Below are 25,227 nucleotides of genomic sequence, written 5' to 3' on the forward strand. Positions count from 1 at the left end.
TCTCCACCACCATGTGAATAAAATCACGCATGGCAGGGAATCCATTCCTTGTGCCATCAGAGCCATCCAGAAGAAATACCACATCCCGTTTTGGAGTTCTCTGGTCAACTGGGAGAATGTGAAAAACAGAACATTGATGCTAAAGTTGAAAGCGGCATGCAAGCATTGGCCTTTGTGTTGACATTACGTGCAGGAAGGCACCAAAAGGTACAACATGATTTGCGTTGAAATTAGCAACAGTGTCTTACCTCTCACTGTAGGGGTCATTGGTTTAACCCCAACAACTACATGGCTAAGAGAGGAGGCGAATGGATGCTGGACGTTTGGGAGGTCAGAGAAGTCAGACACAGACTGGGCATAACTAGGATCAGAGGCGATTCTTTGAACCTCTGTGCTAGAATTTCTAGTTCCGATGCCTAAGAATTAAGACCCCGTTGTCTTTGAGGGCAGACGCCGGTATGTCTACGTTGTCACTAGATCGCCCTCCACTCAGCACAAGCAGTAGCTGAGGAATGCCCTCTTGCCTCCTACTTCCAGAGGCCGCCGTAAACACGTTGTCTCGGACATACTTGAGGGCTGACCCAGTGTTGAGGGGTCTTCCCCCTCTGTGTCTGAGTCCTCTGACCGTGTTAAGAATATCGTCCTTTGTGGTGTATGTGTTCAGATAGAAGTGGGCCTCTGCGTCTCTGCCGTACTGGACAACTGACACACGGTCGTTGTTTTCGCCCACATTAAGTTGCTCCACCATTCTCTGAACAAAATCACGCATGGCAGCGAATCCATTCCTTGTGTTATCAGAGCCATCCAGAAGGAATACTACATCCTTCCCGGCAACCTCATGGTCAACTGAGCAAATGTAGAAAAACAAAACATCGATGAGCAAGGGACATTTGTTTTGGGGACAGACATTGATTGTGCACGACTGCAAATGCCTACGTTTGGCTACTATGTGTGATTAAGCATGCCACCTTTTCCATTTTGAGCACATGGTTGACATAGCTGATATAGCTTCAGGTTATCCCTAAAATACATCATTTAATCTGACACCAATACAAATGGCCATGCTTGGGAACATACCTAAAACTGTGGGAGATTCTGGAGTTACAACAATGACCAGTGATTCCATTGAGGACTTCAGTTGCTGTTGGACACTGGGAAGGTCAGTAAAATCAGACACAGACAGAGCCTGATGGGGACCATGGGATATCTTCTGCAATTCTCTGCTATCAGAGCCACTGGTTCCAATGGCAAGGGTAAAGACCCCCAGCTCCTTCAGAGCGGTGGCTGCTTTGTCAACACTGTCATAGGACTTTCCACCGCATAGGACTATGAGCATCTGCGGAACTCCTTCCAGACGCCTACTTCCAGCCGAGGCAGTGAAGACATTATCCCTCAAGTATTGGAGCGCTGCTCCAGTGTTAAGTGGTCTTCCGCCCTTGTGCCTCAAACCCCTGACATTAGCAACGACGTCGCCCTGTGTTTTGTACGTGTTTAGATAGAATTGGACAGCTGGATCAATGCTGTACTGAACAACTGAGACTCGATCTCTGTCACCATCCACATTGAGCGTCTCTACGACTTTCTGCACAAAGTCACGCATTGCTGGGAATCCAGTTCGGGTGCCATGAGATCCATCCAGCAAGAACACAACATCCCTTTTGGGCAGGCTGTGCTCAACTAGAAAATAATAATAGTGGACGAAGATTAGGGGGCTGCATTTACACATGTGTTGGGAAAGGCACAAACAGAAACTCATCCAATCTATTAGCATTTCTTAAGATATAGGCTACTGCCTTAAATCCTGTTATGAAAGATGCCTAACTTCAGCCTTATCAAACATTGCTTGAGCTAAAAACTTGGGAACAATTACATGAGCTAGCAAGACATGCATCTGGCGTCATAAAAGGCCCATTTGAATGTTCTAATGGCTGACTGGAGGCGATTAATGGCTCACCGATTACAGTTGGCGTCATTGGTGTGGCCCTGACTGTGACTGTGCTGATGGCAGAGGACAGTTGCTCTTGTATGTTGGGGAGGTCACTGAAGTCGGACACTGACAAAGCATAATTTGGCTTAGAGGAGATCTTTTGCAGTTGTCCATGGTCAGAGTTCCTTGTTCCAATTCCAAGGACAGTGATGCCAAGCTGTTTGAGAGCAGACGCTGGTGTATCTACACTGTCGGAAGACCTTCCACCATTTACAAGGATCAACAACTGTGGAACCCCTTCTTGGCGCCTGCTGCCGGAAGAGGCTGTAAACACGTTGTCTCTGACATACTGGAGGGCTGCCCCGGTGTTGACGGGCCTGCCTCCTTTGTGCCTAAGCCCGCTGACCATGTCAAGAATATCTGCCTTTGTGTTATATGTGTTCAGATAGAAATTGGCCTCTGCATCTCCGCTGTACTGGGCAACGGACACACGGTCGTTGTTTTCTCCCACATTCAGTTTCTCCACCACCGTGTGAATAAAATCACGCATGGCAGAGAATCCATTCCGTGTGCCTTCAGAGCCATCCAGAAGAAATACCACATCCCGTTTTGGAGTTCTCTGGTCAACTGGGAGAATGTGAAAAACAGAACATTGATGCTAAAGTTGAAAGCGGCATGCAAGCATTGGCCTTTGTGTAGACAATACATGCAGGAAGGCACCAAAAGGTACAACATGATTTGCGTTGAAATTAGCAACAGTGTCTTACCTCTCACTGTAGGGGTCATTGGTTTAACCCCAACAACTACATGGCTAAGAGAGGAGGCGAATGGATGCTGGACGTTTGGGAGGTCAGAGAAGTCAGACACAGACTGGGCATAACTAGGATCAGAGGCGATTCTTTGAACCTCTGTGCTAGAATTTCTAGTTCCGATGCCTAGAATTAAGACCCCGTTGTCTTTGAGGGCAGACGCCGGTATGTCTACGTTGTCACTAGATCGCCCTCCACTCAGCACAAGCAGTAGCTGAGGAATGCCCTCTTGCCTCCTACTTCCAGAGGCCGCCGTAAACACGTTGTCTCGGACATACTTGAGGGCTGACCCAGTGTTGAGGGGTCTTCCCCCTCTGTGTCTGAGTCCTCTGACCGTGTTAAGAATATCGTCCTTTGTGGTGTATGTGTTCAGATAGAAGTGGGCCTCTGCGTCTCTGCCGTACTGGACAACTGACACACGGTCGTTGTTTTCGCCCACATTAAGTTGCTCCACCATTCTCTGAACAAAATCACGCATGGCAGCGAATCCATTCCTTGTGTTATCAGAGCCATCCAGAAGGAATACTACATCCTTCCCGGCAACCTCATGGTCAACTGAGCAAACGTAGAAAAACAAAACATCGATGAGCAAGGGACATTTGTTTTGGGGACAGACATTGATTGTGCACGACTGCAAATGCCTATGTTTGGCTACTATGTGTGATTAAGCATGCCACCTTTTCTATTTTGAGCACATGGTTGACATAGCTGATATAGCTTCAGGTTATCCCTAAAATACATCATTTAATCTGACACCAATACAAATGGCCATGCTTTGGAACATACCTAAAACTGTGGGAGATTCTGGAGTTACAACAATGACCACTGATTCCATTGAGGACTGCAGTTGCTGTTGGACACTGGGAAGGTCAGTAAAATCAGACACAGACAGAGCCTGATGGGGACCATGGGATATCTTCTGCAGTTCTCTGCTATCAGAGCCACTGGTTCCAATGGCAAGGGTAAAGACCCCCAGCTCCTTCAGAGCGGTGGCTGCTGCATCAACACTGTCATAGGACTTTCCACCGCATAGGACTATGAGCATCTGTGGAACTCCTTCCAGACGCCTACTTCCAGCCGAGGCAGTGAAGACATTATCCCTACAGTATTGGAGCGCTGCTCCAGTGTTGAGTGGTCTTCCGCCCTTGTGCCTCAAACCCCTGACATTAGCAACGACGTCGCCCTGTGTTTTGTACGTGTTTAGATAGAATTGGACAGCTGGATCACTGCTGTACTGAACAACTGAGACTCGATCTCTGTCGCCATCCACATTGAGCGTCTCTACGACTTTCTGCACAAAGTCACGCATTGCTGGGAATCCAGTTTGGGTGCCATGAGATCCATCCAGCAAGAACACAACATCCCTTTTGGGCAGGCTGTGCTCAACTAGAAAATAATAATAGTAGACAAAGATTAGGGGGCTGTATTTACACATGTGTTGGGAAAGGCGCAAACAGAAGCTCATCCAATCTATTAGCATTTTTTTTAAATATATACGCTACTGCCTTGTACCCTGTTATGAAAGATGTCTAACCTCAGCCTTATCAAACATTGCTTGAGCTAAAAACTTGGGAACAATCACATGAGCTAGCAAGACATGCATCTGGCATCTTAAAAGGCCCATTTGAATGTTCTAATGGCTGACTGGAGGCGATTAATGGCTCACCGATTACAGTTGGCGTCATTGGTGTGGCCCTGACTGTGACTGTGCTGATGGCAGAGGACAGTTGCTCTTGTATGTTGGGGAGGTCACTGAAGTCGGACACTGACAAAGCATAATTTGGCTTAGAGGAGATCTTTTGCAGTTGTCCATGGTCAGAGTTCCTTGTTCCAATTCCAAGGACAGTGATGCCAAGCTGTTTGAGAGCAGACGCTGGTGTATCTACACTGTCAGAAGACCTTCCGCCATTTACAAGGATCAACAACTGTGGAACCCCTTCTTGGCGCCTGCTGCCGGAGGAGGCTGTAAACACGTTGTCTCTGACATACTGGAGGGCTGCCCCGGTGTTGACGGGCCTGCCTCCTTTGTGCCTAAGCCCGCTGACCATGTCAAGAATATCTGCCTTTGTGTTATATGTGTTCAGATAGAAATTGGCCTCTGCATCTCCGCTGTACTGGGCAACGGACACACGGTCGTTGTTTTCTCCCACATTCAGCTTCTCCACCACCATGTGAATAAAATCACGCATGGCAGGGAATCCATTCCTTGTGCCATCAGAGCCATCCAGAAGAAATACCACATCCCGTTTTGGAGTTCTCTGGTCAACTGGGAGAATGTGAAAAACAGAACATTGATGCTAAAGTTGAAAGCGGCATGCAAGCATTGGCCTTTGTGTTGACATTACGTGCAGGAAGGCACCAAAAGGTACAACATGATTTGCGTTGAAATTAGCAACAGTGTCTTACCTCTCACTGTAGGGGTCATTGGTTTAACCCCAACAACTACATGGCTAAGAGAGGAGGCGAATGGATGCTGGACGTTTGGGAGGTCAGAGAAGTCAGACACAGACTGGGCATAACTAGGATCAGAGGCGATTCTTTGAACCTCTGTGCTAGAATTTCTAGTTCCGATGCCAAGAATTAAGACCCCGTTGTCTTTGAGGGCAGACGCCGGTATGTCTACGTTGTCACTAGATTGCCCTCCACTCAGCACAAGCAGTAGCTGAGGAATGCCCTCTTGCCTCCTACTTCCAGAGGCCGCCGTAAACACGTTGTCTCGGACATACTTGAGGGCTGACCCAGTGTTGAGGGGTCTTCCCCCTCTGTGTCTGAGTCCTCTGACCGTGTTAAGAATATCGTCCTTTGTGGTGTATGTGTTCAGATAGAAGTGGGCCTCTGCGTCTCTGCCGTACTGGACAACTGACACACGGTCGTTGTTTTCGCCCACATTAAGTTGCTCCACCATTCTCTGAACAAAATCACGCATGGCAGCGAATCCATTCCTTGTGTTATCAGAGCCATCCAGAAGGAATACTACATCCTTCCCGGCAACCTCATGGTCAACTGAGCAAATGTAGAAAAACAAAACATCGATGAGCAAGGGACATTTGTTTTGGGGACAGACATTGATTGTGCACGACTGCAAATGCCTACGTTTGGCTACTATGTGTGATTAAGCATGCCACCTTTTCCATTTTGAGCACATGGTTGACATAGCTGATATAGCTTCAGGTTATCCCTAAAATACATCATTTAATCTGACACCAATACAAATGGCCATGCTTGGGAACATACCTAAAACTGTGGGAGATTCTGGAGTTACAACAATGACCAGTGATTCCATTGAGGACTTCAGTTGCTGTTGGACACTGGGAAGGTCAGTAAAATCAGACACAGACAGAGCCTGATGGGGACCATGGGATATCTTCTGCAATTCTCTGCTATCAGAGCCACTGGTTCCAATGGCAAGGGTAAAGACCCCCAGCTCCTTCAGAGCGGTGGCTGCTTTGTCAACACTGTCATAGGACTTTCCACCGCATAGGACTATGAGCATCTGCGGAACTCCTTCCAGACGCCTACTTCCAGCCGAGGCAGTGAAGACATTATCCCTCAAGTATTGGAGCGCTGCTCCAGTGTTAAGTGGTCTTCCGCCCTTATGCCTCAAACCCCTGACATTAGCAACGACGTCGCCCTGTGTTTTGTACGTGTTTAGATAGAATTGGACAGCTGGATCAATGCTGTACTGAACAACTGAGACTCGATCTCTGTCACCATCCACATTGAGCGTCTCTACGACTTTCTGCACAAAGTCACGCATTGCTGGGAATCCAGTTCGGGTGCCATGAGATCCATCCAGCAAGAACACAACATCCCTTTTGGGCAGGCTGTGCTCAACTAGAAAATAATAATAGTGGACGAAGATTAGGGGGCTGTATTTACACATGTGTTGGGAAAGGCACAAACAGAAGCTCATCCAATCTATTAGCATTTCTTAAGATATATAGGCTACTGCCTTAAATCCTGTTATGAAAGATGCCTAACTTCAGCCTTATCAAACATTGCTTGAGCTAAAAACTTGGGAACAATTACATGAGCTAGCAAGACATGCATCTGGCGTCATAAAAGGCCCATTTGAATGTTCTAATGGCTGACTGGAGGCGATTAATGGCTCACCGATTACAGTTGGCGTCATTGGTGTGGCCCTGACTGTGACTGTGCTGATGGCAGAGGACAGTTGCTCTTGTATGTTGGGGAGGTCGCTGAAGTCGGACACTGACAAAGCATAATTTGGCTTAGAGGAGATCTTTTGCAGTTGTCCATGGTCAGAGTTCCTTGTTCCAATTCCAAGGACAGTGATGCCAAGCTGTTTGAGAGCAGACGCTGGTGTATCTACACTGTCAGAAGACCTTCCACCATTTAAAAGGATCAACAACTGTGGAACCCCTTCTTGGCGCCTGCTGCCGGAGGAGGCTGTAAACACGTTGTCTCTGACATACTGGAGGGCTGCCCCGGTGTTGACGGGCCTGCCTCCTTTGTGCCTAAGCCCGCTGACCATGTCAAGAATATCTGCCTTTGTGTTATATGTGTTCAGATAGAAATTGGCCTCTGCATCTCCGCTGTACTGGGCAACGGACACACGGTCGTTGTTTTCTCCCACATTCAGCTTCTCCACCACCATGTGAATAAAATCACGCATGGCAGGGAATCCATTCCTTGTGCCATCAGAGCCATCCAGAAGAAATACCACATCCCGTTTTGGAGTTCTCTGGTCAACTGGGAGAATGTGAAAAACAGAACATTGATGCTAAAGTTGAAAGCGGCATGCAAGCATTGGCCTTTGTGTAGACAATACATGCAGGAAGGCACCAAAAGGTACAACATGATTTGCGTTGAAATTAGCAACAGTGTCTTACCTCTCACTGTAGGGGTCATTGGTTTAACCCCAACAACTACATGGCTAAGAGAGGAGGCGAATGGATGCTGGACGTTTGGGAGGTCAGAGAAGTCAGACACAGACTGGGCATAACTAGGATCAGAGGCGATTCTTTGAACCTCTGTGCTAGAATTTCTAGTTCCGATGCCAAGAATTAAGACCCCGTTGTCTTTGAGGGCAGACGCCGGTATGTCTACGTTGTCACTAGATCGCCCTCCACTCAGCACAAGCAGTAGCTGAGGAATGCCCTCTTGCCTCCTACTTCCAGAGGCCGCCGTAAACACGTTGTCTCGGACATACTTGAGGGCTGACCCAGTGTTGAGGGGTCTTCCCCCTCTGTGTCTGAGTCCTCTGACCGTGTTAAGAATATCGTCCTTTGTGGTGTATGTGTTCAGATAGAAGTGGGCCTCTGCGTCTCTGCCGTACTGGACAACTGACACACGGTCGTTGTTTTCGCCCACATTAAGTTGCTCCACCATTCTCTGAACAAAATCACGCATGGCAGCGAATCCATTCCTTGTGTTATCAGAGCCATCCAGAAGGAATACTACATCCTTCCCGGCAACCTCATGGTCAACTGAGCAAACGTAGAAAAACAAAACATCGATGAGCAAGGGACATTTGTTTTGGGGACAGACATTGATTGTGCACGACTGCAAATGCCTACGTTTGGCTACTATGTGTGATTAAGCATGCCACCTTTTCTATTTTGAGCACATGGTTGACATAGCTGATATAGCTTCAGGTTATCCCTAAAATACATCATTTAATCTGACACCGATACAAATGGCCATGCTTGGGAACATACCTAAAACTGTGGGAGATTCTGGAGTTACAACATTGACCACTGATTCCATTGAGGACTGCAGTTGCTGTTGGACACTGGGAAGGTCAGTAAAATCAGACACAGACAGAGCCTGATGGGGACCATGGGATATCTTCTGCAGTTCTCTGCTATCAGAGCCACTGGTTCCAATGGCAAGGGTAAAGACCCCCAGCTCCTTCAGAGCGGTGGCTGCTGCATCAACACTGTCATAGGACTTTCCACCGCATAGGACTATGAGCATCTGTGGAACTCCTTCCAGACGCCTACTTCCAGCCGAGGCAGTGAAGACATTATCCCTACAGTATTGGAGCGCTGCTCCAGTGTTAAGTGGTCTTCCGCCCTTGTGCCTCAAACCCCTGACATTAGCAACGACGTCGCCCTGTGTTTTGTACGTGTTTAGATAGAATTGGACAGCTGGATCACTGCTGTACTGAACAACTGAGACTCGATCTCTGTCGCCATCCACATTGAGCGTCTCTACGACTTTCTGCACAAAGTCACGCATTGCTGGGAATCCAGTTTGGGTGCCATGAGATCCATCCAGCAAGAACACAACATCCCTTTTGGGCAGGCTGTGCTCAACTAGAAAATAATAATAGTAGACAAAGATTAGGGGGCTGTATTTACACATGTGTTGGGAAAGGCGCAAACAGAAGCTCATCCAATCTATTAGCATTTTTTTTAAATATATAGGCTACTGCCTTAAACCCTGTTATGAAAGATGCCTAACCTCAGCCTTATCAAACATTGCTAGAGCTAAAAACTTGGGAACAATCACATGAGCTAGCAAGACATGCATCTGGCGTCTTAAAAGGCCCATTTGAATGTTCTAATGGCTGACTGGAGGCGATTAATGGCTCACCGATTACAGTTGGCGTCATTGGTGTGGCCCTGACTGTGACTGTGCTGATGGCAGAGGACAGTTGCTCTTCTATGTTGGGGAGGTCACTGAAGTCGGACACTGACAAAGCATAATTTGGCTTAGAGGAGATCTTTTGCAGTTGTCCATGGTCAGAGTTCCTTGTTCCAATTCCAAGGACAGTGATGCCAAGCTGTTTGAGAGCAGATGCTGGTGTATCTACACTGTCAGAAGACCTTCCGCCATTTACAAGGATCAACAACTGTGGAACCCCTTCTTGGCGCCTGCTGCCGGAAGAGGCTGTAAACACGTTGTCTCTGACATACTGGAGGGCTGCCCCGGTGTTGACGGGCCTGCCTCCTTTGTGCCTAAGCCCGCTGACCATGTCAAGAATATCTGCCTTTGTGTTATATGTGTTCAGATAGAAATTGGCCTCTGCATCTCCGCTGTACTGGGCAACGGACACACGGTCGTTGTTTTCTCCCACATTCAGCTTCTCCACCACCGTGTGAATAAAATCACGCATGGCAGGGAATCCATTCCTTGTGCCATCAGAGCCATCCAGAAGAAATACCACATCCCGTTTTGGAGTTCTCTGGTCAACTGGGAGAATGTGAAAAACAGAACATTGATGCTAAAGTTGAAAGCGGCATGCAAGCATTGGCCTTTGTGTTGACATTACGTGCAGGAAGGCACCAAAAGGTACAACATGATTTGCGTTGAAATTAGCAACAGTGTCTTACCTCTCACTGTAGGGGTCATTGGTTTAACCCCAACAACTACATGGCTAAGAGAGGAGGCGAATGGATGCTGGACGTTTGGGAGGTCAGAGAAGTCAGACACAGACTGGGCATAACTAGGATCAGAGGCGATTCTTTGAACCTCTGTGCTAGAATTTCTAGTTCCGATGCCTAGAATTAAGACCCCGTTGTCTTTGAGGGCAGACGCCGGTATGTCTACGTTGTCACTAGATCGCCCTCCACTCAGCACAAGCAGTAGCTGAGGAATGCCCTCTTGCCTCCTACTTCCAGAGGCCGCCGTAAACACGTTGTCTCGGACATACTTGAGGGCTGACCCAGTGTTGAGGGGTCTTCCCCCTCTGTGTCTGAGTCCTCTGACCGTGTTAAGAATATCGTCCTTTGTGGTGTATGTGTTCAGATAGAAGTGGGCCTCTGCGTCTCTGCCGTACTGGACAACTGACACACGGTCGTTGTTTTCGCCCACATTAAGTTGCTCCACCATTCTCTGAACAAAATCACGCATGGCAGCGAATCCATTCCTTGTGTTATCAGAGCCATCCAGAAGGAATACTACATCCTTCCCGGCAACCTCATGGTCAACTGAGCAAACGTAGAAAAACAAAACATCGATGAGCAAGGGACATTTGTTTTGGGGACAGACATTGATTGTGCACGACTGCAAATGCCTACGTTTGGCTACTATGTGTGATTAAGCATGCCACCTTTTCTATTTTGAGCACATGGTTGACATAGCTGATATAGCTTCAGGTTATCCCTAAAATACATCATTTAATCTGACACCGATACAAATGGCCATGCTTGGGAACATACCTAAAACTGTGGGAGATTCTGGAGTTACAACAATGACCACTGATTCCATTGAGGACTGCAGTTGCTGTTGGACACTGGGAAGGTCAGTAAAATCAGACACAGACAGAGCCTGATGGGGACCATGGGATATCTTCTGCAGTTCTCTGCTATCAGAGCCACTGGTTCCAATGGCAAGGGTAAAGACCCCCAGCTCCTTCAGAGCGGTGGCTGCTGCATCAACACTGTCATAGGACTTTCCACCGCATAGGACTATGAGCATCTGCGGAACTCCTTCCAGACGCCTACTTCCAGCCGAGGCAGTGAAGACATTATCCCTACAGTATTGGAGCGCTGCTCCAGTGTTAAGTGGTCTTCCGCCCATGTGCCTCAAACCCCTGACATTAGCAACGACGTCGCCCTGTGTTTTGTACGTGTTTAGATAGAATTGGACAGCTGGATCACTGCTGTACTGAACAACTGAGACTCGATCTCTGTCGCCATCCACATTGAGCGTCTCTACGACTTTCTGCACAAAGTCACGCATTGCTGGGAATCCAGTTTGGGTGCCATGAGATCCATCCAGCAAGAACACAACATCCCTTTTGGGCAGGCTGTGCTCAACTAGAAAATAATAATAGTAGACAAAGATTAGGGGGCTGTATTTACACATGTGTTGGGAAAGGCGCAAACAGAAGCTCATCCAATCTATTAGCATTTTTTTTTAAATATATAGGCTACTGCCTTAAACCCTGTTATGAAAGATGTCTAACCTCAGCCTTATCAAACATTGCTTGAGCTAAAAACTTGGGAACAATCACATGAGCTAGCAAGACATGCATCTGGCGTCTTAAAAGGCCCATTTGAATGTTCTAATGGCTGACTGGAGGCGATTAATGGCTCACCGATTACAGTTGGCGTCATTGGTGTGGCCCTGACTGTGACTGTGCTGATGGCAGAGGACAGTTGCTCTTGTATGTTGGGGAGGTCACTGAAGTCGGACACTGACAAAGCATAATTTGGCTTAGAGGAGATCTTTTGCAGTTGTCCATGGTCAGAGTTCCTTGTTCCAATTCCAAGGACAGTGATGCCAAGCTGTTTGAGAGCAGACGCTGGTGTATCTACACTGTCAGAAGACCTTCCGCCATTTACAAGGATCAACAACTGTGGAACCCCTTCTTGGCGCCTGCTGCCGGAAGAGGCTGTAAACACGTTGTCTCTGACATACTGGAGGGCTGCCCCGGTGTTTACGGGCCTGCCTCCTTTGTGCCTAAGCCCGCTGACCATGTCAAGAATATCTGCCTTTGTGTTATATGTGTTCAGATAGAAATTGGCCTCTGCATCTCCGCTGTACTGGGCAACGGACACACGGTCGTTGTTTTCTCCCACATTCAGCTTCTCCACCACCGTGTGAATAAAATCACGCATGGCAGGGAATCCATTCCTTGTGCCATCAGAGCCATCCAGAAGAAATACCACATCCCGTTTTGGAGTTCTCTGGTCAACTGGGAGAATGTGAAAAACAGAACATTGATGCTAAAGTTGAAAGCGGCATGCAAGCATTGGCCTTTGTGTTGACATTACGTGCAGGAAGGCACCAAAAGGTACAACATGATTTGCGTTGAAATTAGCAACAGTGTCTTACCTCTCACTGTAGGGGTCATTGGTTTAACCCCAACAACTACATGGCTAAGAGAGGAGGCGAATGGATGCTGGACGTTTGGGAGGTCAGAGAAGTCAGACACAGACTGGGCATAACTAGGATCAGAGGCGATTCTTTGAACCTCTGTGCTAGAATTTCTAGTTCCGATGCCTAGAATTAAGACCCCGTTTTCTTTGAGGGCAGACGCCGGTATGTCTACGTTGTCACTAGATCGCCCTCCACTCAGCACAATCAGTAGCTGAGGAATGCCCTCTTGCCTCCTACTTCCAGAGGCCGCCGTAAACACGTTGTCTCGGACATACTTGAGGGCTGACCCAGTGTTGAGGGGTCTTCCCCCTCTGTGTCTGAGTCCTCTGACCGTGTTAAGAATATCGTCCTTTGTGGTGTATGTGTTCAGATAGAAGTGGGCCTCTGCGTCTCTGCCGTACTGGACAACTGACACACGGTCGTTGTTTTCGCCCACATTAAGTTGCTCCACCATTCTCTGAACAAAATCACGCATGGCAGTGAATCCATTCCTTGTGTTATCAGAGCCATCCAGAAGGAATACTACATCCTTCCCGGCAACCTCATGGTCAACTGAGCAAACGTAGAAAAACAAAACATCGATGAGCAAGGGACATTTGTTTTGGGGACAGACATTGATTGTGCACGACTGCAAATGCCTACGTTTGGCTACTATGTGTGATTAAGCATGCCACCTTTTCCATTTTGAGCACATGGTTGACATAGCTGATATAGCTTCAGGTTATCCCTAAAATACATCATTTAATCTGACACCAATACAAATGGCCATGCTTGGGAACATACCTAAAACTGTGGGAGATTCTGGAGTTACAACAATGACCACTGATTCCATTGAGGACTGCAGTTGCTGTTGGACACTGGGAAGGTCAGTAAAATCAGACACAGACAGAGCCTGATGGGGACCATGGGATATCTTCTGCAGTTCTCTGCTATCAGAGCCACTGGTTCCAATGGCAAGGGTAAAGACCCCCAGCTCCTTCAGAGCGGTGGCTGCTGCGTCAACGCTGTCAAAGGACCTTCCACCGCTGAGGACTATGAGCATCTGTGGAACTCCTTCCAGACGCCTACTTCCAGCCGAGGCAGTGAAGACATTATCCCTCAAGTATTGGAGCGCTGCTCCAGTGTGAAGTGGTCTTCCGCCCTTGTGCCTCAAACCCCTGACATTAGCAATGACGTCGCCCTTTGTTTTGTACGTGTTTAGATAGAATTGGACAGCTGGATCACTGCTGTACTGAACAACTGCGACTCGATCTCGGTCGTCATCCACATTGAGCGTCTCTACGACATTCTGCACAAAGTCACGCATTGCTGGGAATCCAGTTTGGGTGCCATGAGATCCATCCAGCAAGAACACAACATCCCTTTTGGCCAGGCTGCCCTCAACTTGAAAACATGAATAATAAACATTGATCAGGGGGGCTGTATTTGCAGTAGTTATTTGAAAAGCACAAAGAGGAGCTTAACATATCAATGGCATAATTTTTTTGTATCCGTCAAATTTTGTAAAATATTAATTTAGGCTTAAATTAATGAATCCAGAAGGAATACATTATCTTTTCTAGAATCTGTTATCATATGAATATAATTTGTTGATAATAGTAGATCATTCAAACTGTTAGTATCTTACCAGATGCAGTTTCCTTTTGACTACTGATTCTCCTTATGTGAGTCAGCAATATGTGTTGAATGCTGTCAAAATTTGCAAAGTCAGAGACTAGGAAAGCATAGTTTGGATCTGAAGAAATTCCCTGCAATTCAACCACGTTTGTCATCCTTGATCCAATGGCAAATGTAATAACACCACCAGCCTTCAGAGCAACTGATGGTCCTCGAGGAGAATCTCTTGATCTGCCACCAGAAATAAGGACAAGTATCTGTTTTGCTCCCTCATGTTTTCGGCTTCCAGCTTTTGAAACAAATATATTGTTTCTTACAAACTCTAGAGCAGTTCCAATGTATTGCGCCGTTCCTCCTTTTTGCTTAAGGTTTGTTATGTGCGTCATGATTTCATCTCTATTTTGGTAAGTATTCAGGTTGAAGTTAACTTCTGCATTGTTACTATATTGTACAATAGCAACTTGATCCTTCCCCTTTTCCAGGTCAAGGCCTCTCACCAATTCGGCAACAAAATCCCGCATAGCTGTAAATCTATCCTTATTGTCGTCAGACCCATCAAGAAGGAAAACGATATCCCTTTTCACACTTGGACCTGAAACTAAGATACCACAATTAATTGTATTTTTCAAATGACATAAATGCCCAGCTAACAAAAAAGTAAAACAACAATGTATTTTATTTCACTCACCTATACTTGGGATGATTGAAGCTTTGTGAGAAGCAATTTGAGATAACAACTTTTGCCGCACAACAGAAAAATCAGAAGTCTCTTTGATTAGATATGCATCTCTGGGATTGTGTGCTAGACTCTGCATCTCCAACCAATCTGCATTTCCCACTCCAACACTGAAAAGTACCACTCCAGCCTTGTTCAAACCTACCAACGGAACCTGGACATCATCTTGTGACTTCCTGCCACTTAAGAGAATTAGTATCTGAGGAACTCCTGTCAGAGCTCTGCCTCCAGCAGATGATGTAAAGACATTCCTTGCCACATAATCAAGGGCTTTTCCGGTGTTCACGTGCTTGCCTCCTTTTAACTTCAAATCGCTTACATACTTCAAGATGTCCCTTTTTAATGAGTATGTATTCAGATAAAAGGCTTGAGTCGGTTTTTCACTGTATTGAATAATAGCAACCTGTGCCTTGTTTGGCCCAATATCTATTCGTTCAACAAATTCCTTGAGAAAAGATTGAATTCCCCTGGCACTTTGCTGCATTTCATCAGATCCATCCATGAGAAACACAATATCAGCTTTTAGTTGTTCTACATCACCAACATCGTAAGTGTCTGCAATAGATTGAAAAACACAATTAAATTTGATACAAGAGGTTCAAAGTAAGCATAAGGTTATATCTGACAATTATCTATTGTATAAATCCATGCTTGAAAGACTTTGCTCGAAATTGTATTAATTTGTGTTTTAGAGTGTTTATATCTGCTTCTTACCCGTAAGAGTTTGGATTTCTGTTGTTACCTGGCCACCACTCATTATATCTTTTGCAATTGAGTATAAGGTATCATGAGATAGAGTGTTAAAATCCATGACGGAGAAAGAATGCGATGGGTTGAAAGAGATGGTTTGCAGTTCTAAAGTATCAGCATTTGTTGTTCCAACACTAATGGTCTTAATTCCACTGTCTCTGAGTGACTGTGCCGGCCCTCTGACATCATCCCCTGATCTTCCACCAGTAAACACAAATAAATATTGAGGCACACTCTCAGCACGTCTGCCCCCAACTGAAGCAGAAAACACATTATCTCGGACAAACTCCAGGGCCTTGCCAGTGTTGAGGGGCCTTCCCAACTTGTGCCTGATAGTTCTTATGGAATTCAGCACATCATTTTTGATGGAGTATGAATTCAAATAGAAATTGGTTGTGGCATCACGGCTATATTGAACCAAAGCCACGCGGTCGTGATTTGCTTCGACTTTCATGTTTTCAACAATTCTTTCCATCAAGCTACGGATTCCCTCAAAGCCATTTCTAGCGTCAGATGAGCCGTCAATAAGAAACACTACATCAGTTTTCTCTGAATCTGCAAACAAAGACACCAAAAAGAAAGAAGTGAAAGTCTATTCTAATTCTAAACAGTGTATATGGTGTAGTAATAAACCTTGTCAAGATAAAAAATGTAAATAAGACATAATTATAAGGAAAATCAATAGTGAATACTAGGGCTGTAACGATACACAAACTCACGATTCGGTTTGTATCACGATTTTTGACCCACGGTTCGATACATCCCACGATTTTTTTAAATTTAAAAAGCATTTTATTTAAACAACTTATATACCAATTATCTTAATGTAACATTTAATAACAAATAATTTGGAACACTGAACAGATTTGAACAGAAAGAATACTATTAAAGTATAGCTAAATTAATAAAGAAATAACCAAAGATTGCAGTTGGAGGATGCTTTTTGCTGGTAGGCATAATAGGGCCCCTTTAACTGCGCTTCTTATTAGGCTATGTAGCTTAAATAATGACATAATCAGGCCGTATAGAATGCAACATGTTTAATAGCCTAACTTTCAATAGATGAGGAAAAACATGAACGTCGCAATAACGAGGCATAGTGTTACGAGTAGCATATGTGTGTGCGCGAGAATGGCAGTGTGCGCATGCGTGTGAGTGACGTCAGCGAGTGAGTGGACGAGCGAGGAGAGCGAGCGGTAGCGCGTGTGTCTAGTGAAGAAGCGAATGAGTCCGGTAGAATAAAGTACCCATCCTGTCAATAATCGGTGGCCGCTTCATTCCGACCTATAAGCAGACAAACTGCCAGTCAAATCACACAAAACAATAGAGACAGGATCACACAGGCAATTTTTTTCGCGCTTGGCCCACTCTGGATAAATGTCGTTCATATCGCATATGAGGACTTCGACGGCTGTGGAGAAATGCAATCCTCCGTAGCCACGGAGAGCTGTCATTACAGAGAGGGCATCTCGTCACATACTTACGGCATCGATAGGAGGGGGCGCTGTCAGCAGACTATTATTCAGACAAATTATTAGCAAATTTCAATCTGACAATTTGACCGAAGAGTTAGAAAGGGGCAAATCTCTATGGCGACACATTAGTGCCATAATTCACTAATGTGATAAAAGATGCATTCGGGCGTATTATATTATTCCACACGCGTAGATATTAACTGCGAGCGCGCAAATGATCTCTGCGCGCGCAAAACAGCCTCTCGCGCGCGCAAATTACCTCAGCACGCGCAAAACAGCCTCTTGCGCGCGCAAATTACCTCAGCGCGCGCAAAACCTCTCGCGAAGGATGTTTTTACGCTCTCGCTCGAATTTAATTTTGGCACTATGGGGGAGGGAACCAAGGCAGGGCGGGCTTTCCTATGATTGGCCGTTTCTGAAGCGCGATATTTGATTGACAGCCCTCCTCAGCCCTCCTCTCATTCAATTCTGAATTGTACAGTAAATGGCTGAAACGATAGTTACTTATTGTAACTCTAGATTTTATGAGTATAGGCGCAGCCTTTTAAGGCTATCGCTATTGGGTTATCCCTAGGCGTGAGCCGTAGCACTGAAAAATGTGTAATCCCCGACCACCAACAGCGTGGGCCTCAATTACGTCCGCGTGCGGCGTGCCTCACCGACGTCCGCATTTCGCAGACATAGTCTGCTCCCAATAAACAGCTTTTCTTCAGCTATTTAAAGGACAATGAGGCCGACACTTAAAAGGCTGCGCCTATACTCATAGAATCTGGAGTTACAATATGTAACTATCGTTTCAGCCATTTACTGTACAATTCAGAATTGAATGAGAGGAGGGCTGAGGAGGGCTGTCAATCAAATATCGCGCTTTAGAAACGGCCAATCATAGGAAAGCCCGCCCTGCCTTGGTTCCCTCCCCCATAGTGCCAAAATTAAATTTGAGCGAGAGCGTAAAAACGTCTTTCGCAAGAGGTTTTGCGCGCGCTGAGGTAATTTGCGCGCGCGAGAGGCTGTTTTGCGCGATCATTTGCGAATAATAATACGCCCGAATGCATCTTTTATCACATTAGTGAATTATGGCACTAATGTGTCGCCATACATATCTCGCTTCAGCCTTCTCACACCGCGAGACAGGTTTGTGGCTTTGAGTGTCGCGATTTTGGTTACGATACGCGTATCGTTACAGCCCTAGTGAATACATTTTTGTGGTATTATTAAGGATTAACAAAGTAATGCTTTAGCAGGGAAGGCAAGAGAAATACTACCTTACCAAAACTCTTTATGGGATCAGTGTAAACTGTTTTAACAGAAACCTCATCCACCAATGATAAAACATCACGTTGGATGGTCGAAAGCTCGCCATAATCATTGATTTTGAGGGCATAGTTAGGTTTGTGAGACATTGTCTGTAGTTCCAGCGTATCTGCGTCAGTTGTTCCAACCCCAATTAAAATAACACCGGTTTCTTTGAGGTGTTTGAGCGGGGCTCTAATGTCATCTCCAGATCTCCCACCACTCAGTAGTATTACTATTTGTGAAATTCCCTCAGTACGTCTGCTTCCATAGCCTGGAGTAAAGACATTGTGCTCTACATGTTGGAGAGCTGCTCCCAGGTTGTGTGGATAACCTCCTTTGTGACTTAAGCTTCTTATTGCTGTAATGATCTCACTTTTTGTTGAGTGTGTGTTCAAAGCGAATATAGTTTCTGCTGTGTCACTGTACTGGACCACAGCCACACGGTCTTGGTTTTTCTCCAAATTCAAAGTCACAACAATTCCCTGCACAAAGGCTTTGATATCTTGAAATTTTCCCCGGGAATCATCAGAGCCATCAACTAAAAATACAATGTCTTTCTTGCTGTTTTCTGTTGTATGAAGGTTATTAAAAAAAAATTAGTATTAAGAGCAGTATTCAGCGCTGAGTTGTATCGATAAATCATGTGCAAGATGTGATTGGACTTACCATATAGAGCTGCCACATTAGCTGTTGCTTTAGCCATCTCAATGGTAGAAAATAAACGTGCATCCATATATGCAAGGTCAGTTAAATCTGCTGCAAAATACACATTACTGGGTTCATGTGAAATACTTAAAAGCTCAGTAGCATCAGCATGCATCATTCCCAAAGCATACGATGTCACATCCATTTCTTCCAGGTTTGCCACCGCATTTCTAACATCATCACTGGACTGCCCTCCTGTCAACAAAATCAATATCTGAGGGATGCCCTGTTGGTGCCTGCTCCCAGAGGAAACCGTGAAGACATTGTCCCTCACATACTGGAGAGCTGCTCCTGTGTTGAGTAGACTTCCTCCTTTATGCACCAGAGCTTGTATGGCATTGGCAGCCTCCTGTTGTGATTTATGAGTGTTCAGATAGAATTCGACAGCTGAGTCGTCGCTGTACTGAACCAATGCCATGCGATCTCTGTTTTCATCTATGTCGAATTTTGCCACAATTCTCTGAACAAAGCCACGCATTGCTTCAAACGCATTCTGAACGTCATCCGAGCCATCCAGTAAAAACACAAAATCTCGTTGGATGGATTCCCGTTTATCTGTGAATGCTATTTTATGGAAGGAAAATGTGCTTAATTAGGTTGCACATTATGTCTTCACTTTATGTCTTCATTTGCCATACACCATGAAATTAACATGTTGGGTAGAAAAGATGGTAAATGGCAAAATAAATGTCCTCTTACCTAATCCAGTCTTTTGCATAAATTTTGGTTGGCGAGGCACTCTTTTCACAAATGACATAAGTTGTTGATAGATGCTCATCAGGTCATTGAATCGAGGCACAGTTAAAGCATAGGAAGGGCTATGTGCCATCATTTGGAGCTCGAGTAAATCTGAATTCCTTGAGCCTATGCTGAACACAATGACCTGTTCCAGTTTCAAGGCTGTGGCAGAACTGGCAACCTCATCTTGAGATTTTCCCCCACTCAAAACAATCAGAATCTGGGGGACACCTTCAAGGCGTCGACTTCCAGAGGACTCAGTGAAGACATTTCTCCTCACATAGTCAAGTGCTGCCCCAGTATTCAGGGGCATGCCTCCTTTTTGTTGTATTTGCCGGATGGCTGCAAGAACATCCTGCTCTCCTTTATATGTGCCAAGGTCAAAATGAGTCTGTTGATCGCTGCTGTATTGGACCACAGAAACACGGTCTTTGTTTTCTTTAACATTCAATGCCTCTGTAACTTTTTGGACAAAGCTGAGCATTTCAGCAAACTCTCTTCTTGTGTCATCTGACCCATCCAATAGGAACACTATGTCCTTCTGTGTTGCATTTAATTCGACTAGGAGAGATGGGAAGTACATTTTTAAAACAAAAGACAAACATATATTATTGTTATTTTAACCACAACAATAAATATATTTTTCATTGCAGTGCTAAAAATGTCATGCACATCTAGAAAGTCTAGCAAACAATTCATGCAAAAATTGGAAATGTAGTCTTAAATTACAAAACATTTAAGGTTATCTAGCTAACAAGAAATCCATGTAAACTTCCACACATAAACGGTGTTAAGGAAGTGCATCCATTGTCTTTGAATGAAAAAGGAAAGTTAGATAGTAATTATATGGAACAGAAAAATCTGGAGTAAAAGGTCAGGTCAATGATCTGTTTATCATTCGCTCAAGATAGAGCTAATCTTATGAATGGGAACAAACATGCTCCATGAGGTCAGGCAGGCATCAAGTGAGAACTGTTTGCATGAAACAAAACAATAGTATTCCTCAAAAGACGATGATTTCATTGGAAATGATAAGGAGAATACTATCTACACATACAAGTACCAAGATCGCGCAAGATCACATTGATTCCCAGCATAGAATCAATGATACTTCTTACCTACAATAGTAGGCGGTTTGATTCCCATTTTTGATTGGACAAAAGCAAGGATTTCCGGCTGAATAGACAAGAGTTCACCAAAGACTGGTAAGTTAAAAACGAATTTGGAGGAGTACGCAATTTCTTGAAGGTCTTCAACTGTTGTGTTTTTCATTCCGATTGCAAAAGAGAGAACCCCAAGTTGCTTCAGATTGTTTGCAGCGACTGCGACATTATCATTGGAGTGGCCTCCAGTAAGTACAAACAGAATCTGAGGGACTCCCTCCAAACGTCTACTTCCAGAAGAAGCGGTGAAAACGTTATCCTGAACAAACTGAATTGCTGTACCAGTGTTGCGAGGTACACCCCCTTTATGGCGAAGACTTCTTACAGCGTGAATTATAGCTCTTTTGGATTTATGTGTTAGCAAATTAAAATATACTCTGGTGTCGCCACTATACTGAACAACCGCCACACGAATGTTTTCCCCATCAAAGTCTAGTCCTTCTGCCATTCTTCTGATGAATTGTCGAATGGCCGGCAATCCGTTTCTGGAGTCTTCAGAACTGTCAAGGAGGAACACTATGTCCCTTTTCCCCCCTGCTGTATCAACTAGAAACACACGGAATACAAGTACCTGGTGTTTAAGATTTGATAATGTCTGTATAGATGAAAACAAACTACAAAGAAACAACTGCAGAATCCAAAGTCGTAGAAGAAGAAAATGCATGCTGTTTAGCAGCATGAAGGACAAGTACGATGAGAAGTGTAGACAAATGAAGTCAATGATTTGACATTCTGCTTTAAACTAGTAGCTGAAAATAACAAATGCAAAGTCTGGGAAAAAGTGGCAAAACATCTTGCTCTAAAAGGACACTTTGGAAAGTTGAAAGGATGCATGAAAAGTTCATGCAACAATATTCTCGACCGAATATTGAAGACCTGTTGAAGCATTTTTTACATATGTATAAGCAATGTAATGTTAAAAATCTTACCTATTAAGCTTGGGATTCCTGGATATTCCATTGCAACTTTTGACACATTTAATTTACCAACAAGCAGTGGTTGAAGTATTGGCAACTCAGAGAAGTCATTCACTTTGTATGCAAAATCTGGTTGGAAAGCAATTTTTTCCAACTCGGGGAGATTGGCATCCCCCACTCCAATACCAAGCACTATGATTTCTCGATCTTTAAGAGCCACAGCTGGAGCATTGACATAATCCCTGGACTGGGCACTTGTTAGAAGAACCAGTACCTGGGGAACGCCCTTGAGTGTTCTACTTCCTGTGGAGGCTGTGAAGATATTGTGTCTGACAAACTGGAGAGCTGCCCCAGTATTCAGGATCTTTCCACCCTTGTGGGTTAAACCATCTATGGCATTCAAGACATCATCCTTAGTTCTGTGAGAACTCAGATAGAAATTGACTTCAGGTCTATTGGCATACTGCACAACAGATACCCTTACTTTGTCCTCCTCCACAGTGAGCCTCTCAACTATACTTTTTACAAAGTGCTGTACTTCTGGAAATCCAACCTTTGTACCATCAGTGCCATCCAGTAGGAACACTATATCAATTTTTTCAGCATCCCTGTGTGCTAAGACACAACACATGAAAGTCATTTTAGGGTACAGTTTTTAGGGCACCAATATCATCACATTTCTTATCACATTTGAAAGATACACTTGATAGACTAATGAAACGCTTTGCTTACCTTGTTCAAGGACAACTTGAAGCTGCTCTTTGGGAAGGCTCACGTAGTTGTTGAGCTTTTGTTGGACTGTGCTCAGTTCACTGAATTCTTTCACTTTGAAAGCAAAGGATGGGTTGTGTGAGATGTCCTGGATCTGCCTCATGTCTGCATCCTTGACACCCACGCCAAATGGCACCACTCCCCCGGTCTTCAGCGCAACGGCGGAATCTTTAACATTATCCCTGGATCTACCTCCGGTCAAGACAATCAGAAATTGTGGGACATTTCGTCGGGCCCTACTGCCATTACTTTCAGACAAGATGGTCTCCTTCATGAATTTTAGGGCAGATCCTGTGTTCAGACTACGCCCACCAGCGATCCTCATGTCATTAACAGCTCTTATTACCTCGTCTTTGGTTTGGTAGGTGTTAAGGTAGAAAACAGAAGTTGGCGTCTCACTATGCTGGACCACTGAAATACGCACTCTATCCCTTGCGATATCAAGTGGCTGGATGACTTTAAGGATGAAATCCTTGATGTAGGGGAAGTCGTCTTGAACATTGTCTGAGCCATCAATGAGGAAAGCTACATCCCTCTCAGCACTTGTAGGATCTAGATGAAATATAGAAAAAATGAATAAGAAATTATTAAAACAATTAATTATTAAACAAAGTAAAAAAATACAATTTACACATATTTTCTCACTGCCCAAATTATTCTCCTATTGTTATATGATAACCACAGCATGAACAAATGCAAAATTATTTGAATTATAGTAATTTGAATAACCTAAATATTAAAGTTTTTTTACGGCAAGTAAAAGAGAGCTCACCACTTGGGACTTCAGGAATTTCTGTGGTTTCAGTCACATCAGTGTCACCGACTACCGTTATCAATGGCGGATAGATTTGTTCAGCGAGCTGTGGCATGTCAGCAAAACTTTCCGTATGGAAGGCCAAATCTGGAACAAAGGCCACTGATCGTAGTAAGTTTGGATCTGCATGTCCAGTACTGACTGTGTAGGTCAGGACTCCAGCCAGAGCCAGCCTATCTGCAACCTTTGCAACCTCATCCTGATAAGGGCCCCCTGTAATCAGAACCAATGCCTGAGGGACATTCTGGCTCCTCCTGGAGCCACTGGAGGATTGGAACATGTTGGATAGAGCATAATTCATGGCGGCTCCTGTGTTCAATACATTTCCCCCGGTTACACTCATTTGGGAGATTCTGTCCAAAACGTCCTCCTTGTTTTGGTAAGTGTTCAGGTAGAATTCAATTTTGGGATGTTCAGAGAACTGCATGAGGCCAATCTGGACTCGTTCCGGCCGCACATCCAGCTGGTTGACCACGTTAGTGATGAACTGACGCACGTAGGGGAGGTTTTGGTTCCCAACGTAGCTGGAGCTATCCACAAGGAAGACAATGTCCCTAATGACTTTAGATGTCTGGACAGTGGTTATCTCCAATTCTGAGGAACAGCAGAGGGTAAAAACACATTACCACCTTTTTAACATTAAAGATGTTTCCAGTCAGGATCAATTCAATGAACAGGTGGTATAACCAATCAATTAAAATGCAGAAGTGTATTAGAAGCCACTTGAGGAATGTATTTATCTCGCATTTGTTTTATAGAATAAAGCTAATTAACAATCTATTTGTAACATGTGTAAGTGCTTTAAATACGTGTTTAAGTATAACTTGTAACCATTACCAGGTCCTTCTGTCACCACAACCCCACTGAGAGTGGACAGTGGAGAGATGACCGACTTGGGGTTGCGGACCAGAAAGCGGAAGTCTTTCATCATGAAGACCAGAGAGTCATCGAAAGCAATCCGCCTCAGTTCAGCCTCATCGGCAGCCTTGGATCCCGCAGCCAAGGTCAGAACCCCCATTTGCTGAAGGGCCTGGGCTGGGCCATCCACGCTGTCGCTGGACCTCTTAGAGGTCAGGACCAGCAGAAGCTGTGGAACTCCCTGCCGGATGCGACTGCCCTTGTCAGGTTGAAACATGTTGGTCCTCACAAAGTCCAGGGCGGCTCCGATGTTCACCGTCTGGCCGGGTTTGGGTTTGATTCTGCCCAGCGCCGCAGAGAGCTCATCACGGGTTCCATAGCTGTTGAGATCTATCTCACGCCGGCCAACGTTGCTGAACTGGGCCACACCGATCTGCACGTCGTCGGGTCCAATGGGGATCGTGTCAACGAAGCGCTTGATGAACTCGCGCATGGAGTTGATGATGGTTGCGCCCATTGTGCTGTCCAGAAGGAAAACGATGTCCCTTCTGCCTACTGCAATGGCTGAAAGAGACGAAAGCAAATGACTTTAAATCAATAAATGCTTATGATATCCAATGCTAATCCTTTTGTGTTGTCAGCCAATCATAGGTATTCATAGGCCCCGTCCACACGAAGCCGATTTCATGGCGAAACCGCAAAGGCCTTGTACAGTTCGGCCTTCCGTCCACACGAAGAACGGCGAATCCGCTGACCGAAACCGTAAACTTCTGAAACCACCCTCGGAGGTGGTTTCAAATCTACCTGGTTTCGTTTTGGATTTGTGTGGACGCCTGAAACCGACTGAAACCGTAAA

At 45.1% G+C, this 25,227-nt stretch overlaps 2 protein-coding genes across 5 annotated transcripts in view; both read right to left on the reverse strand.

The window, feature by feature from the left end:
• Positions 1–25,227, reverse strand: part of col6a3 (collagen, type VI, alpha 3) — a 35,138-nt gene continuing 9,911 nt past the window's right edge. For 3 of the 4 annotated variants that reach the window (XR_008892995.1, XR_008892996.1, XR_008892997.1), the window contains 28 exons: positions 24,351–24,935; positions 23,472–24,107; positions 22,661–23,251; positions 21,941–22,543; positions 19,810–20,409; positions 19,072–19,674; positions 18,380–18,973; positions 15,599–16,189; positions 14,837–15,439; positions 14,159–14,746; positions 13,315–13,914; positions 12,487–13,083; positions 11,747–12,346; positions 10,866–11,465; positions 10,038–10,634; positions 9,298–9,897; positions 8,418–9,017; positions 7,590–8,186; positions 6,850–7,449; positions 5,971–6,570; positions 5,143–5,739; positions 4,403–5,002; positions 3,523–4,122; positions 2,695–3,291; positions 1,955–2,554; positions 1,078–1,677; positions 249–846; positions 1–108 (listed from right to left, as the gene is read on the reverse strand). Coding sequence is in view for 1 of the 4 variants with exons in the window: in XM_056575946.1 (XP_056431921.1) it covers positions 404–846; positions 1,078–1,677; positions 1,955–2,554; positions 2,695–3,291; positions 3,523–4,122; positions 4,403–5,002; positions 5,143–5,739; positions 5,971–6,570; positions 6,850–7,449; positions 7,590–8,186; positions 8,418–9,017; positions 9,298–9,897; positions 10,038–10,634; positions 10,866–11,465; positions 11,747–12,346; positions 12,487–13,083; positions 13,315–13,914; positions 14,159–14,746; positions 14,837–15,439; positions 15,599–16,189; positions 18,380–18,973; positions 19,072–19,674; positions 19,810–20,409; positions 21,941–22,543; positions 22,661–23,251; positions 23,472–24,107; positions 24,351–24,935 (16,022 nt within the window). In the remaining 3 variants the exon portion in view is untranslated. Of the gene's footprint in view, positions 847–1,077; positions 1,678–1,954; positions 2,555–2,694; positions 3,292–3,522; positions 4,123–4,402; positions 5,003–5,142; positions 5,740–5,970; positions 6,571–6,849; positions 7,450–7,589; positions 8,187–8,417; positions 9,018–9,297; positions 9,898–10,037; positions 10,635–10,865; positions 11,466–11,746; positions 12,347–12,486; positions 13,084–13,314; positions 13,915–14,158; positions 14,747–14,836; positions 15,440–15,598; positions 16,190–18,379; positions 18,974–19,071; positions 19,675–19,809; positions 20,410–21,940; positions 22,544–22,660; positions 23,252–23,471; positions 24,108–24,350; positions 24,936–25,227 lie in introns of all 4 variants that reach the window. The other variant, XM_056575946.1, reaches the window with a different exon arrangement.
• On the reverse strand, positions 20,338–21,934 carry LOC130370244 (collagen alpha-3(VI) chain). The gene has a single exon (XM_056575947.1). The coding sequence runs from the start codon at positions 21,688–21,690 to the stop codon at positions 20,950–20,952; it is 741 nt and encodes a 246-aa protein (XP_056431922.1). The 5' UTR covers positions 21,691–21,934; the 3' UTR covers positions 20,338–20,949.

The sequence above is a fragment of the Gadus chalcogrammus genome, chromosome 17, assembly GCF_026213295.1.
Source record: "Gadus chalcogrammus isolate NIFS_2021 chromosome 17, NIFS_Gcha_1.0, whole genome shotgun sequence".
NCBI classification, from domain to species: Eukaryota; Metazoa; Chordata; class Actinopteri; order Gadiformes; family Gadidae; genus Gadus; species Gadus chalcogrammus.

Coding starts and splice junctions, on each gene's coding strand:
- LOC130370244 (XM_056575947.1), bottom strand. CDS start 21,690: ATGCTGCTAAACAGCATGCATTTTCTTCTTCTACGACTTTGGATTCTG.